We start from the raw sequence: 16,226 nt of genomic DNA, 5'->3' as shown, positions 1-16,226 counted from the left end.
CATGCTGAAGAAAAGCTATTTATATGGAGATAAATTACACATACTGGGTGGTAGTGGTGGTGAGATCAATGTGAAAAATTCCTGTATTTCTGCAACTATATGATAAACTGCATTTAATTTAAAGTTTTGGCTGCATCATCTGCATTCTGCTCTGTAATGCATCAGGGATCCATCTCACATTCCACAATATCTTAGCCTCAGACTACGTAAAATCTTGCCACAATACTTCCTCCTCCACACTCCCTGAAGATGGACTTTCTCCCAAAGTGACATTGGCTTCAGGTTCCTGACTAGTCCCCAGTGAAATGTCCCAACTCAGAACTAGAAACGTGGTTTTTTGTTGTTGTTTTTTTCCACTTTGGAGAGATGAGATTCCAGACTTTCCTGTGATACAGACAGTGTTTATCTGGCCCCTGGGAGGAATGTGGTAATCTTGTAACCATCGCTACCACACCCCATCACATATTTTTATTATAAATGTCTTGTACCCAGACTAAGACAACAAAGAAATGCAGGATACTAAACTCTACCTAAGTAATATCCAATCTAGGGATCAAAATATAAAAGACAAATATATCATTGGCCTGTGTTGCTGAAAATTCAAAGATTTTCAGGACCCGACGAGAGATCATGTTCTGTGCAACTCAGCGACAGTCCCTATGAAACTCTAAGTGTGGTTTGATTATTTTCAAAAAAGTCCCATCCATCACAACTATGACCAAGACCCTAAACAGAGTTTGAAAATGGAAAGTAGAAGGAGAATAGACAATCCTTAACCCTGTCAAGTACATGGAGAAACGACTCGCTGCCTGTAGAAAAGGGATGGGAATGTTTTTGCCCTTCAACCAACTTCCATCAATTTTGAATAAAAGCAAAGAGTGACTAATTGAGCAACACCTATTCAGCACCAGAACTGTGCACAGGACTTTCTAGACTAATGAAAGATACACGGTCCTGCAGAATTTAGTCTACATTTAAAGTAAGCATGATGAGAGAGAACAGCGGAAGGGAGAAAGGAGTCTAAAGAGCAGTGTAAGATTGTGCAGTTGGGTAACTGGTTTTCACCTTGATGTCTCTGGTTTTTATACACTTTGTTTGTAGTTTTAAAGTTTTAAATTTAACTTGAACTTTCTCCATTCTTCTCATGTCTTTGTGAAACATGCCCATGGTGAATGAAGGATATGAGCGCAGGAGACTAGAAGAGATTAGGCAGTGGTGATACTGAGGGGCATGCAGGTGTGGGGGAGTAACAAGGTGTGTCAGACCCACACTGGTACAGCACAGATTAACCCTTCTCTCTTGGCCAAGGAGGCCACGCCTCCTCGGCTCTGCTGGGCATGGTCCAACTGGACACAGGATATAAAAAGCAGCAGAGCAGCTCAGTCTGGGCTGGCCACTGGTGAGGAGGGAGGTGCACTGCTGACTCCTTGGGGAGGAACATCTGCACTCCAGGACGCAGAGGCCAGCCTGCCAGAGACAGACCCCAACTACAGGCTCGGGACACTGCAGAGAGGGGAAAGACTGCGGAGACCTGGAGGTGGCAAACTGCAAAGAATCGGTTAGGAAGCGACCCAGGGGAACTGTGAGGAAACGGTTGTAGAACTGGAGATAGGCTCTGCACATTTCAGTAGGATCCCCTTCAGGCTGGTGGTGGGCAACCCTGCCACCGACAGGGCCATGGGTTGGGAACTGGTGGAGAGGGTAGTTCCGCGTCCCCCTATTCTGGTCACTGCCCACCCCGGGGTGGTGGCGGCCCAGCTCCCCTGCACTATTGATTCTGGCCACTGGGCTGCACTGCTCTGAGTGCAAGGGCCAGGTCACGAACTAAGGCCAAAGGGCCATGCAGCCCGAGACCGGGGGCTGTAATGCACCTCTCCCCCGCCCGCAGAGAGTGACGGGGTGTATCAGCCCCACAACAGAGGATTGTCATAGAGGAACAAGAAAATGCAGAATGTGACATTTCTATTTTATATCGGATAAGCAGTAGCTTTGACCAGAAAAGTTTTTGCGGTGAAAAAAGTTCAGGTAGCGGACAAACATTTGACTTGCGTCAGAGCACCAGCTGCTTAAAGAACTACGTTATAAACTATCCCAGCAGCTTTTGCAAGATCTAACTGCCAATTACACTTGTGTAAAGGGAACTTTTTAGTCTCCTTGCAGTAGTATCACCTGATGACAAGCAGTACTACAAGGCTGGCATTATTACATTGACTTGGCAGGAGGGAGGTACTGATTTGAACGCAACGGACAGCTCATCTAATTGCAGTGAGAGATTTTGTATATCCTTAGTGCCTAGCTACTAATCATGTTGCAGCTCTCAGTCTAAAACTCCTAAGAGGTGGCGGCTGAGAAGAGAGTGGGAGGGAGGGCAGAGTAGAAATCTATTTCCCTGGATTGAAACTTTCTCTGTGTAAAGCACCACACTTTTTGTTGTTGTTGTTGTTGTTCTAAAGCTTTTTGTTAAATTAGGCTGAAAAGTTTTCTATTCACTTGTTTTGCACCAGCTGAGTTTGTTCTCCTTTTGTACTTACTTCATGTGAATATTCTAGTGAAAAAGGTTTACTAACTGGAATGTTTGTGGAAATGGCAGGTTTTTAAAACAGATCTTGAAGAATGAGTGTGGAAAAGCAAACTTGAAATGACGTGACCTGTTTCTTATTTAGAACTGGCACCTGTTAAATGTTGAATATGTTCAACAAACTGTTGGCAAAATATCACCAGGCCACAGTTGTGACTTTGAATTATTGTTTCTCCTGGCATTAATATTGCCTGTAAAATTGTGGCTAATTGCAAGTAACATATATTGGAGAAAAATCACAATTTTCTTCAAGGACAACTAATGACCAAAGGCAAAAAACAAAGGTGTGGAACATTGCTGTGAATTATGTTCCCAGCTCTAGTTGTGGAGCTGTTGGATGGTGTCACTATGACAGACCAAACCCCTGAATTATGACTCCGTTCCAAAAAAGGGGGCTCAGTTGCTTAATGTGGGCTGTAAAACCAAGTTTGGTACTGATAAGTTAAAGCCGCTGATATAGAGAAAAGTGGAGTAGATCTGGTATTACTGTCTTAAAGACATTGCAAAACATGAACGCTGAGCTGGTCAAAAAAGGGAATTCCCATCTCACAGGAAATAGAGATTTCAAAAATGTTATTTCCCAGTTGGGATGAAAAGTAGAATTACACCTCTACCCCGCTGTAATGCGACCCGATATAGCACGGGTTCATGCATAGTGTGGTAGCAGCGGGGCTCCAGCAGTGCTTTAAAGGGTCCAGGGCTCTGGCTGCTGTGGGGAGCCCCGGGCCCGTTAAATCGCCGCTGGAGCCCTGCCACCCCTACCCCGATATAACAGGGTTTCAGCTATAATGCGGTAAGGATGTTTTTAGCGGGGTAGAGGTGTATCTGAATTTTTTGTGAAATGAAATAGTTTGTTTCTACCATATTGAAATGTTTCTAACTTGTCAATATTGATGATAAAAAAAAAATTGAAACATTCAAGCTATAATGTAATGAAAATGGTTTGATTTTTATATTATAAAGTTGAAATGAAATGTTTTGACCTTATTGAAATAAAATGTTTTGATAATTTCCCATCAAAAATTTTGGAATTGATAGAAAGTGTTTTGATCTCCATAGAATCAATGTTTTTTGTCAGAGTAAATGTTGCATCAAACACTTTCAACCAGCTCTAGTCAATACAAATACCTAATAGAAATTGAGCACATTCCAGTTTGGTATAAAAATTATGTTAAATGGTTTCTCAGGAATTTCCAAGATTCCCCAAAGCACTAACATTAAATGTTGGTTTTCAGTTTTAAATGTTTTCTTTCCAGTCCCCATTCATTATTCAAATCCACCTGCCAGTGCAAAGTATTTTGGGTCTTCACCACAGCTTTCCATTTAGCCAACTCCCAGCACCCTTTCTGTGCTTTGTTCTAAGTGCGCAGATTTGATACGTCCTTAAAGAGACGCTTCTAACTTTTTCTAGTTACTTAGCTTTATTTTATTTTTTTAAAGTTAAATTTTCTTTTGTAAAGTAGCTGTTTTTGATGTGTCGGTGGAGTTGTACAACATGCTTAAAACATTTAGTGCTGGCAGAGAACAGAGCATTTGGAACACTCCTCCATCCCCATCCTTCTTTACTTGTACCCAAGGTAAATCTCTGGTGTGTTGCATGTACAATTTGAATTACTGAGAGCAAAAGCCGTCTTGCTTTAAAGCTTGGTCTGTTTTTAGTCCCATCCCCCTGCCTTCCTTCCCATCTGTGTCTCATACCTCCCATCCCACACAATTGGCGCACCTCACACTGTTGTGCCAACCAATGATGCTTTCCTCCATTTAACCCCAACCCTCCCCCCAAAAAGAACCTCCATAAAATCTCCTGGGGCACAAACACCCCAACTGGCTTCTTCCCAACTGCCAGGACAATCATAGAATGTCAAGGTTGGAAGGGACCTCTGAAGGGCATCTAGTCCAACCCCCTGCTCAAAGCAGGACCAATCCCCAGACAGATTTTTGCCCCAGAGCCCTAAGGGGCCCCCTCAAGGATTGAACTCACAACCCTGGGTTTAGTAGGCCAATGCTCAAACCACTGAACTATCTCTTCCCCCGCCCCCCCCCCCGCTTACTGCAAGTGCAGATTAAATTCCTCACCTGCTATATAAAATTATTTCCTCTGGGCAAAACGGGCTCCTGTTAGCTTCGTGTAGGGAGAGAGTTAAAGTGGAAGATGGAAGAAGAAAGGGCAATCCCATCATGATCCTAGCTTTCAATCCCATCATGATCCTAGCATGACTGTCCTGTGATTGGTGGCTTCCTCTCTTGTGATGGTAGTCAAGGAGGTGTTTGCTTTGTGGTAACTAATGGCATCTCTCCACTTTTATTATAAACCCCACCATCTATCATTTAGGTTCCAGCCCCAAATAAATATTTCTTACATTTTGCGTTGTTAGGAAGCATGTGTAAACAAAACTGCAAGATGCAAGAAAGAACCCGTTAGGGTATGTTGTAGTCAGCAGTTGCAAAAAAAATGTGAAATCACCCAAATAGGAAAAAGTATATCTAAAACAAGGGTTCTCACATTGGGGGTCACAAGGTTATTACATCGGAGGGGGAGGGTCATGAGCTGTCAGCCTCCACCCTAAGCCCCGCTTTGCATCCAGCATTTATAATGGTGTTAAATATATTAAAATGTTTTTAATTTATAAGGAGGGTTGCACTCAGAGGCTTGCTATGTGAAAGGGGTCACCAATACAAAAGTGTGAGAACCGCTGATCTAAGTAATGCTAATCTGCATAGCCTGTCAATGATTAAGAGGGAGCCATGACAGAGGACATTAGAGGGGCTAGATATCATGCCAGTGGGTGCAGTATAATCACTATTTCGACCCTATGGAAGCTTCCAGAAAAGCTGCAAGGAGTGGCAACGCCTGCCTAAGAGGTATCAATGCTTTACCAAACAACTCACATATTTCTGAAAATTTGCCTGCTGTAGCATCTAACACCTATGAAAATCTGTCTCTTGCAGTATTGTTCTGTACATCTGTCAGAGCTTCCTGTATAGCTGGTGTCCCGTTCTGTAACTGTCACACACTATTGTGGAGAGAAATGTGTGAAGAATGGGAAGTGGTGGCTGCAGAATCACAAAAATTGGCAGAGTCTAGTGAGAGCCAGCTTGAGAAACAATCTTAGAGATGTAGTTGAGTACAAACCAAAGATTGTAAAAATGAGTTTGGAGATGATGAATTGCTGCATCTTTACGATGATTCCCATAGTATGGGAACAATGGAAGTGCACTGTAATAGAAAGATGCTGTTTGGTCCAAAGGAGCAGGCATCTGGTCAGCTCCCTTACACTTTTACTTGGTCCTGCCTCAGTGCGGGAGGCTGGAGTAGATGACCTTTCCAAGGTCCCTTCCTGAAGGTTTCTGTTTCTGTGAGGCAGACCCCTCGAGCATGCAACACTTCACGTTTGGGCAGGAAAGGTATTTCTCCCACTGCACCTCATGTGTTTCCCATTTACCTGATGTAGTGCCTGTGGCCTATTCCTGCTTGGGTTTGCGTGAGTATGCGCACTTCGTGAAGCTGGCGTACATACTACATTTTTGGCATGCCTTTGGAGAGGGGAGAGAAGGTTTATGAAGTGTTGGAGTTTCTCATCAGTGGTATTATAGGCCATTTGAAGGGGGCAAATGATGCAGGGGGCTTTTCCTTTAACTTCTTATTTCCATGCTTTTAAGGTTTTGGGTAGTAGGGAGCGCTCTGATGCGACTGTGACTGTGCCAAAACTTTGTTTGAATCTAATTTAACTTTTGATTGGAGAATCAAGCTTTGGAGTTTCTAGGTGTGGTGTGGGGCTTTTTTTTTTTTTTTTAATCTTCTCCATCTTAAACTCTCACAAATAAAGACTTTCATTGTTCTTGCACTTTTTCATAATGTGGTAAGTTTGAAGGGGGCCAGCCAGGGAAGACGGTCGGTCGTGTCAGCTGTTACCTCCACACAAGGAAGTGGACCTAGATGATGTATCTGGCCCTCTTTTGTTCCTATAATTTCTTGGCTCACGCTGTTGAAACTTCTCTAATTCAGACTTGCCTAGGTATAGCGATGGTTTCTGTACAAGAGTTTGTCTTGCATGGGCTACAATTACAGTGCAGTAAATTAAGAGCGGAGTTTCAAGGCTGAACTCTGAATTTCCTGGCTCTTGTGGGTTTTAAATTGGGGATCATGTTATTTGCACATTAGGTTTTTTGTGGTTTAATTAAGCAGTCAGTGTGAATTTTGTGGTAGGGGGGTGAGGGGGAAGAGAAAGAGAAAAACATTTTCCAAGTGTTCAGAGTTCGAATAGACATAAACAGGTGGGTTTCCAGCAGAGACATTTGCATTTGAAAACCTGCTCTAAATGGACTGGGATTTCCCAGGAGAAGCAGTACCAGCAGTGAAACTTAGCGATCGATCAGCATAGAATTGAGTGAGCATTTGATGTGCAAAATCTTGTGGCATAAAGACAGGGCCCAAGAATGAGCTCTTTTGTGGCTTTGTTTAATGCCTGAAAACTGTGACCAAAAGGCTTTTATCATTAAAAAAATTGTTAATCGGCCAGATCTCAGTTAATCGTCTGGCTCACTGGAAAATATTGGAAGGATCTTTCATGAAATTGTAAACACTATTTCAAGCTGTAGTTAAAAATAAATGTATTGAATTTTGATACTTGGAAATCTTACTTAATTTTTATTTTACAATCTTGTTGTTGTCTCAGTAACTCTAAAAGAAAGGGGTGAGAGAGCCATGCACTAAAATGTGTATCCCTCATTCCCTTCAGTTGAAGAGTTCAGGGCATTTAATTTATTATGTACAGTGTTAAACTGTTTTTAAGCAGCTCTTATCTGATGCTTTTTTTCTTCTCTAGTTTGAACATGTGAAATCTTTTCCCTTACTTATGACAACACTTCTGTTCCACACCCAACCTCTCTGGCCAAGTTGCCTTTGGTACTTGGAGTTCACTTTGATTTGATTAAAAAAAATAAATAAATCAGCTGTCCAATAAACGCAACTGTAAAAGATGACTTCTAAACTTTTGAATAAACAGTGGGGACATCTAGTGGAGAAACTAAGAATTGCCACAGTAAATTAGTCCAGAGCTCTTTAATCCATCATTGTCTAATGTTAGCTGATGACACAATTACAGGCAAACATCCTTTACTCAACAGGATTAATTCATGCCCACCCAAAGAGTGCCATAGAAGTCGGCAGGACTGCTCAGTGAATAAGAACTGAGAGGTCGGCCACGCAGATATTTATTTCAAAGGAAATGTTCAGAATGGTGGTCATGCAGCTGGAGGGTGCGGTAGGGAGGGGATACCACTAATGGTACAAAAAGGGGTGTGTGTGTGTGTGTGTGTGTGTGTGTGTGTGTGTGTGTGTGTGTGTGTGTGTGTGAATAGTGAGGGTGAGAGAACTTCAGAGCAGACAACGTCCCTATTCTGAACGGGCTCACGCTCTGATCCCATAGGCAGTATTCCAGATGGAACAGTACTTTAAAGTAACCATTCACATTTTCCTTTCTGCAGGATTAGTGTTCTGGGTGATTTTTAATTTTAAAGGAAAATGTTTCCTCTCACCTCTGGTACAACTGTGACATTAGAACATTCCATTGTGAGGACAGCAGGCTCCCTACCTTTGAGACACTGCTGGCTTTATAAAACATTCCTACAGAAAGGGAAGGCAGTGTGATAGACTGTGATTTCACAGGCATGCACACAGTGCCCATATCCACTGACTAGATTGGAAACCCCATATTTGCGTTAGAGGACGGAACTTGGTCTCTGGAATGTTAATTAGTACCTACTGTCAAAGTACCAAGAACTACAAGCATGGGATGAGAACCAAACACAGGGTTCTCAATTTACAAAATGTACAGAATTAACTCTGGTGGCATTCACAGGGGAACCTGCTAATATTGAAGTGAAAATGTCTGAGTTGTGTCATTGCATTTCAGAGTACTTCACTCTGATTGTAGCAAGCGTCATACCTTTACTGTGAAGTTTTCTCTCCTATATAAACAGATTCCATTGTGCCACTCCCCTGAATACCTTGCCTAACAGCCGTCAGATACAGTGCATGGAGCTAATCTTCTCTCTTCCTCCTCTTCTGTCTGAGCAGGAGAGGAGAGAAATTGTCACACACTCATAGCAGGGAAGGGTAAGGAGGAATTTCTGGATCCTAATCTGTTGCAGTTATCCCAGCATACAGTGAAGTTTATAGCCATCGAGAGGCTTTTCCATCATTGTGGAGTGAGATGAGAGGGCACTCTGCAATTCAAATTGCAGCACCAGAGTAGTTAAAACATGTAGTTGCAGGAGAAAATGATTTTAGCTTTCTTGCCAGACTTGTAAAAGCCTAGCTATGAACTTCTGCAGATGATAAACTTCATCTGCCATTTGGCATCTTTTTGTTCATTATGGCCATGATTTGCAATTCAGTAATCATACAATATAGCTAGATGCCTTTGTCTCATTATAGTCTCATTAGTATGTCCCTCCAAGAGAAATTAAATGGGTTATAATAATAGATGGAAGCAAGACAAATGCTCTTAGCCTGTCTTCCAGTGGTGGTGGTCGTCAGTCCAGAGCACTGTGCTTGTAGCAGGTCTGTGATCAGAAACAGATCAATTTTAAGTGTAAATTCAAGTGTCTTACTGTTAGCTAAATAACCTTCCTTCTCTAAGGATGAGTTCCTGCAGACCAAAGACCCAGCATGGGTGGATACTGGCTGCAGTTTTATTACTAAATATCTTTGTTTTTTTCCTCTTCCACAGAAAATACCTTCTGTAGTGGTGACCATGTATCATGGCACAGTCCTTTGGACAACAGTGAATCCAGAATCCAGCATATGTTGCTGACTGAAGATCCTCAAATGCAACCAGTACAGACCCCTTTTGGGGTTGTTAATTTCCTACAGGTATAGAAAAGTAATGGCTGGGCTGGTCATTGTTTTCTGGGAAGTAATACTTACCGTACAGAGCTGACATCACATTCTTCTCTGATGATAAATAGCAACATTCTGCAGCATTTTCGGCTTAATGATTATTTGTCTGATTTCCACCTTTCTTCCTGCAGCTTTTTTGATGATCAAGAGGTTTTGTCACTGAGGAGTCACAGCAGGTTTTTAGATGGGATTTACCTGGGTTTTCACTCTTCTTTTGCTTATAACCAGGAGGTATCATCCTGTGCACTCTAGTTCTCAGATCAGGAATGGAGCTGTGTCCTTTCTGGGGCTGATAGAAAAGTAATTTGACCCACTGAAATATGCAGCCAGGTATTTAATGAACTATAATATGTATTTGGTCCAATAAAACTTGGATAATCAATGGGAAAATAAAACACAGTGAGCAAAAATACTTATTATATCTAAAATATTATAGGAGCATCAGTAGGTGGCACTGTAGTTAAGGTTGCATTGAGATTTGCACCTAGAGCAGGAAACACTTATTGGTTGAATTTTAATTGCATATTTAATGGTTGAATTTTAGTCTGCAAATTTGATCCAAAAAACTCTTCGGAGGCCAGTGAAATTTTCCATCTAACAAGCTAATGTTTAAGAAAAGTATTGATGTGCAAAAGAAACATTTTTTTTAAAAAAAGACTCCTTGAAACATAGCCCTGAATCTCATTTCTTTGGGTTCTAGCTAATCGGCTGTCTTCCCCCTTCACCAAATGTCTCTCGCTCACATCTTAGATCACTTATTAAATTTTTTAAATTGAAACAGTTCTTCCCCTTATTCAGGAGATCCTAACTGAGCTATGCCAGTAAAACTAGCTGCTGCTTGGATCCACCAGCTGCTTCGATTTTTCCCATGCTACAGGGAGCAGCTTCTCCTGTAGGAACAGCTCCCTTCCTGTTCGTATCCCCTACTACTAATGGGGAGTGGGTCAGGGATGAGACCAAGCGAAGCCTAAAGTTGAAGCCCATGTAATCAGAGACCCACAGCTTGCAACTCTGCTGCAAAGTTCATCAGCAGGGATTCCCCATGTGGTGGGCCTGAGGAAGTCTGTCAGATTAAAACTTGACTTTTGGGCTTTACTGTATAAGAGGAAGACTGGCTGGGGAAGGGATAGATAATGGGGGGATCAGTAAGGTGGTCCTGGGTGAGATGGGGACCAGGGAGCAAGGCTAAGCAATAGAGCTCCTAGCTGACTCTCTGCTCTTCACAGCTCTGCAGCCCCTATCCCTCTGTCGTGCATAGCCCACTTCCCTGCGTTCATGGATCCAGCCCTCCAACCCTATTCCCAAGGAGAGCATTTATTTTTCCCCTTCATTTGTATGATGATTTATTGTTGTGGTTTTGTTTTGATCCCTAAGAAAAAATTATCATGAAAATGAAGAAATTAATGAGATACTTTCCTATTTTAAAGTTTGATTGTCGTAGGGCATGTAGGAGGGGCAAGTTGAAACAGAGGGGCGGGGGCCATGAGGGCTCATGTGAACGACAGCTTAAAGGCTGGATAGTAGTTCTTCTGCACAAGCCCAGGCTTGTTTTATAGCTCCAACTAGCTTAAAGGAACAGCCTCGCGCCCCCGAATCTTACCCAGCCAACACTCACTCCATTGGCACTCGGTATGTTTGCACCTATTGCATTGTGTTTAGTCCATTTGTTCTTGCTCTAGATCGTTGGGGTTTGCACTGAGGAGCTGCATGCAGCACAGCAGTGGAACGGACAGGGGATCTTGGAGCTGCTTCGGACTGTGCCCGTGTAAGTACAGCGCCCCACCTTACTTCTGAAGCAAGTGCTCATAAATGCTTATCACCCCAAGCAGCCTGGCAGAAATGGTGCCTAACAGGAGGCAATGTTGTCATTTGTGTTTTATTTGTAACGTGTAGATTGTTTATTTAAACTTGCTTTGTGGAAGGTGGGAGCTCAGTGCAACTCTTTCCTTACCTACAGAGTCTGAGATGTGGGAATCCACTTGTTCAGAATAGAGTACAGTAACTCCTCACTTGACGTTGCATTTTTCAGGAACAGAACTACGACTCTAAGTGAAACAATGTTAAGCGAATCCAATTTCCCATAAGAATGAATGTAAATGGGGGGCTTAGGTTCCAGGGAAATATTTTTTCCCATACAGTATTATAGTTGGGAGGTGCCCCTGCCTTACCCCACACAGAGACAGTCCACTGGCACTGGAGACAATGAGGCAGACAAGGAGGCTGAAGGTGCTGTAGGTTAGGAGAAGCATGTTGCCCAGCGGCAGCTTCCCCTGCTCTGCAAGCACCAGGGGCGGGAGACTCAACCCTTGGCCCACCCACGCTACCCCTTCCCCCAAACCCCCACCCTTAACCCATCTCTTCTTCGCCTCCCCCTCCCTTTTACTCTGCATGCTGTGTCCTTGCTCATCCCCCCCTTCACTCCCCTGCCTCCTGAACACTGCAAGCCAGCTGATTGCCAGGGGCAGGAGGAAGGGGAGGGAGAGGGGAGGTGCGCCAAGTCCTCGCTTCTCCCTCCTGCCCACAGCAATCAGCTGGTTTGTGGCGTTTGAGAGGCGGAGAGGGAGTGGGAGCCTTCGCGCCAAGTCCTCTCTCCTTCCCCCTCTCTCCTGAACGTGGCAAGCCAGCTGATTGCCACAGGGTGCAGAGGAAGAAGGCGCTGATCCATGGAGTCTTCTGGCGATTGGGAGGTGCTATGAGGGGGGCATAGGTAGGGTGACCAGACGTCCCGATTTTATAGGGACAGTCCTGATTTTTGGGTCTTTTTCTTATATAGATTCCTATTACCCCCCACCCCCGTCCCAATTTTTCACATTTGCTGTCTGGTCACCCTAGGTGTGGGGGAGCTGATAGAGGGGTTGCCAACTGTGTACAAAGCAGGCAGTCAAACAATGTTATAGCAAAGCATTGCACAACTTTAAATGGAGCATGTTCCGTAACTGAGCAGGGGCATAAGATCGAAACAACGTTAAGCGAGAGGACGTTAAGTGGGGAGTTACTGTAGAATGAGACATTCGACTTTTAATTTCCTTCCTCTTATGCCTGTGGCATTTTCTCATGAATTCTTCCTAAAAGAACCAGATGCTAAGCCAGAATAATTTGCTGAGGTGACCTTTCAATACAGCTCAAAATAAGAGGGAAGGAGCCTAGTTTGTTAGAGTACTAGCAAAGTTTGGACCGCATCTCTATAAATGAACTATTGAGTCCGATCAGGTGGGCTAATTCACATGAGGAATGGTACTTATTTTCCTAGTAAGACTGGTTTTGTGTAATTTCCGTCTTGCAAAAACCCAAGTCAGTGTTGGGCAAAGAAAGATGTGGTTTTAAAGATATAAGAATTAGCAGCAGATCACTGTTACCGTATTTGCTGGCTAGGCTACACATCACTGGATGTTTTAGTCACATGTTTTTCTCATATCTTTAAAGGTGAGGAAGGTGTTGTGGTACAGTAATAGATCAAAAGGTTTTATATTAAATGTTTTTGCATGCACATGCCAAGGCTCCATTAAACTTCTCAGGCTTTTCTAGCCCCAACAAAGTGCTTTATTTTCAAAAGTCCAGGCTAGATATCTGAGAGAGTCCAGATTTAGGCTGATATCTCTGTTTCACTCTGAACCCTTCCTCTCAGCACAGGGGCAGACAGTCCTTGAGGATGCCCCAGGGAGGAAAACTTTAGCATGGATGCAAGCCTTTTTCCTATGACCCCAAGACACTGAAACAGTGTCTGACCCTGACTGCTTAAAGTCTGTGTGGAGCCATTTCATTCTCCTTGTTAAATGCTCAAAAAGACAAAACAAAGAGTGCAATTCTTTGACCAGCTCTACTAGAATGGGCATTTCTTTCAAATGTATCTCCAGGGATAGGCCAAAAACCAAGAAATACCTGTGTTTTGAAGCCAAAAGCTGCCTTGATTTTAGGTAACCAGGAATTGCATCTGTAGTATCACAATTTTCAGAGATTGCAGTGAATAGCATCTTGTAGTTAACAATTGCCAATCCCAAAGTGATATGATAAACCAGTGATCACGAATACATATCAGAAAATATGAAATACTAATTTTTACCATTTTAACATCTAGTGTAGAAGGAAAGTGTAAGGTGAACATTTAAGGCAAGAAGAGGTGTTTGATTTCAATAACATATTCGATGAGCAAATGAGCTTTTGCAGCAATTCTAGTAAATCAGTTCAAAAATACAGCTCTAAACTGACGTAGACTATCTATGCTGCTTGTGACCCAAAGTGAAAATTCAGGATGCCTCTTTTTGCAATAAACTCTCCCGTCACCTCTGCTAGGAGAGGTGTTGAGCCTTTCAACCCTCATTGCTAACAAAAGCTAAGCCTGCTCTGAACCATTTATGTGCACTGTGGATACTAACCAGGCAAAATGTAAGAACATTAGCCACGATAGGAAGCTAGTTATGATACTGAATGTGACTCTGCTGATCTAGGATGGATTGACAAAGGTATTTAACCTAAATATTTTTGTCAATTTGGGCAATGATCTTATTAAATTTAGCCTAAATGTAAACACTGAAATTTTACTTTGGTTACAACTCAGTGCCTAGCAAGGCTAAAACTTAATTCAGTCTTGCAAAGTAAATGGGATCAAACCATATTAACTGTCTTCCTGAGCTGTGCAGCAGCTCTGAACTTTGGAAAACTTAAGCAGGATTCAAGAATAGGAGAGAGTCTCCAATGCAAGGCTGAGTAGTGTTGAGCACAACCATGCAGTATAATGCACTTTCATTATGTAATCTTGGATTTAAAGGGTCACGGGGCACTCTGGGTCTTACAAGAAGTCCGTCCATTACCTGTTTCGTCCAGGCACCTGTTCTGATTAAGCACCATAATGGTGGGAGCTCCTGGTCAGGATGAGTAACTTTGGTTCACTGCCTTTCTTTCTTTGTAGTGCTGGAGGCCTGTGGCTGATAACAGATATGCGAAGAGGAGAGACCATATTTGAGATTGATCCTCATCTGCAAGTATGTCTTTAGTTAGCCCCTCCCATTTTCTGTGAAGTTGAACTACTCGTTCAAGTGGATCCTCCCACAGTCCTTCTTAGTTAGGGATAATTCCTGTGTCCTCCATTAACCTTCTGTCTGAGGAAAAGTAGTTCTCATGATTAACTGTTGCCAGGCACAAAATTGAATATATCTGCTTACTGTTGCTGTGCATTGTTGAACTGCATTCCACCTTAGAGATGTCTGCATTTCAGCCATGAATGGATTGATTCCTTTTAAGTATTGCTGTAAAATGCTCTAGGACAGTGTTTCTTTTTGATACCAGGGACCGGCTTGCTACCTTCCTAAACTGTATCAGGGAGATCTCAGAGACCAGCGCTGCTCCACGGGCTGGTTGTTGAGAAACACTGCTCTAGGATCCTTCAAGATAAAAGGTGCTACAGTTGTTGATGAAGGGCCAAATCCTGAAGTCCTTACTCAGTTTGTCCAAATACTGTCTTGGTAAAAAATTCTCCCACCTTACAGGATTTTAAATTAAGTTGTCAGCTGAGGAAAGGGTGTCATTGTAGACAGCTCATTGAAGTCCTCTGCTGCATGTACAGCTTTTTTTAGAGGGAAGAGCGAACAAGATGTTAAGGTACCTAAGGAAAAGAGTGGAAAATTTTACAATGCCTTGATGTGAATCAATGGTGTGGACTTGTCTGGAATAGTGTGGACAGTACTGTCATCCCATCTCAGAAAGAGTATTGCAGAGCTAGAAAAGGGTTCAAAGAAAGATAATAAGAGAGATCAAGGGCTTAGAGAAACTCGTATGTGAAGAAATTGAAAAATTGGGGCTTTTTATCTTAGTAAGGGGATGATAAGAGGGGATATAGGTATATAATCCACATAGTATAGAGAACATGGATGGGGAACTTATCTCTGTTTTGTAACTCAAGAACAAGGGGATATTCAATTACGTTTCAATGTCAGACATTCAAAACCAATTTAAAAAAAAAACTCTCACACATGTGATTGGTTGTGGAACTCATTGCTGCAGGAAGTCATTGAGGCCAGGAATTTAGAAAGATTCAAAACAAAATTGAATGTGGATTTCAAGCATTCTTAAAACTACAGTACTCATCTGGGGAAGTAAGGAAACAGATTGACAGAGCAAGACGGGTACCCAGAAATCACCTACTACAGGACAGGCCAACAAGGAAAATAACAGAACACCACTGGCCATCATGTACAGCCCCCAGCTAAAACCTCTCCAGTACATCGTCAATGATATATAACCGATCCTGAAAAATGATCCCTCACTCTCACAGACCTTGGGAGGCAGGCCAGTCCTTGCTTACAGACAGCCCCCCAACCTGAAGCAAATACTCACCAGCAACTACACACCACAGAAATACTAACCCAGGAACCCATCCCTGTAACAAACCCCGTTGCCTTCTCTGTCCCCATATCTACTCTAGCGACACCATCATAGGACCCAGCCACACCATCAGGGGCTCATTCACCTGCACATCTACTAATGTGATATATGCCATCATGTGCCAGCAATGCCCCTCTGCCATGTACATTGGACAGTCTCTACATAAAAGGATTAATGGACACGAATCAGACATCAGGAATGGTAACATACAATAGGAAGTAGGAGAACATTTTAATCTCCCTGGACATTCAATAGCTACTTTTAAAATCCTGCTATTCTTCAAAAACAAAAACTTCAAAAACAGACTTCAAAGAGAAACTGCAGAGTTACAATTCATTTGCAAACTTAACACCATTAATTTGGGCT

The 16,226-nt window shown here is 42.7% G+C and overlaps 1 protein-coding gene across 3 annotated transcripts in view; it reads left to right on the top strand.

Moving 5' to 3' along the window:
• Positions 1-16,226, top strand: part of SUFU (SUFU negative regulator of hedgehog signaling) — a 115,434-nt gene that overhangs the window by 45,386 nt on the left and 53,822 nt on the right. For all 3 annotated transcript variants that reach the window (XM_050958147.1, XM_050958146.1, XM_050958145.1), the window contains exons 4-6: positions 9,313-9,455; positions 11,162-11,247; positions 14,389-14,461. In XM_050958147.1, coding sequence (XP_050814104.1) covers positions 9,313-9,455; positions 11,162-11,247; positions 14,389-14,461 — 302 coding nt within the window. The remainder of the gene's footprint in view (positions 1-9,312; positions 9,456-11,161; positions 11,248-14,388; positions 14,462-16,226) is intronic.

Source organism: Gopherus flavomarginatus, chromosome 6 (assembly GCF_025201925.1).
Source record: "Gopherus flavomarginatus isolate rGopFla2 chromosome 6, rGopFla2.mat.asm, whole genome shotgun sequence".
Taxonomy (NCBI): domain Eukaryota; kingdom Metazoa; phylum Chordata; order Testudines; family Testudinidae; genus Gopherus; species Gopherus flavomarginatus.
Note: the sequence above shows the minus strand (reverse complement) of the source record. Positions and strands in the feature narration are given on the sequence as shown.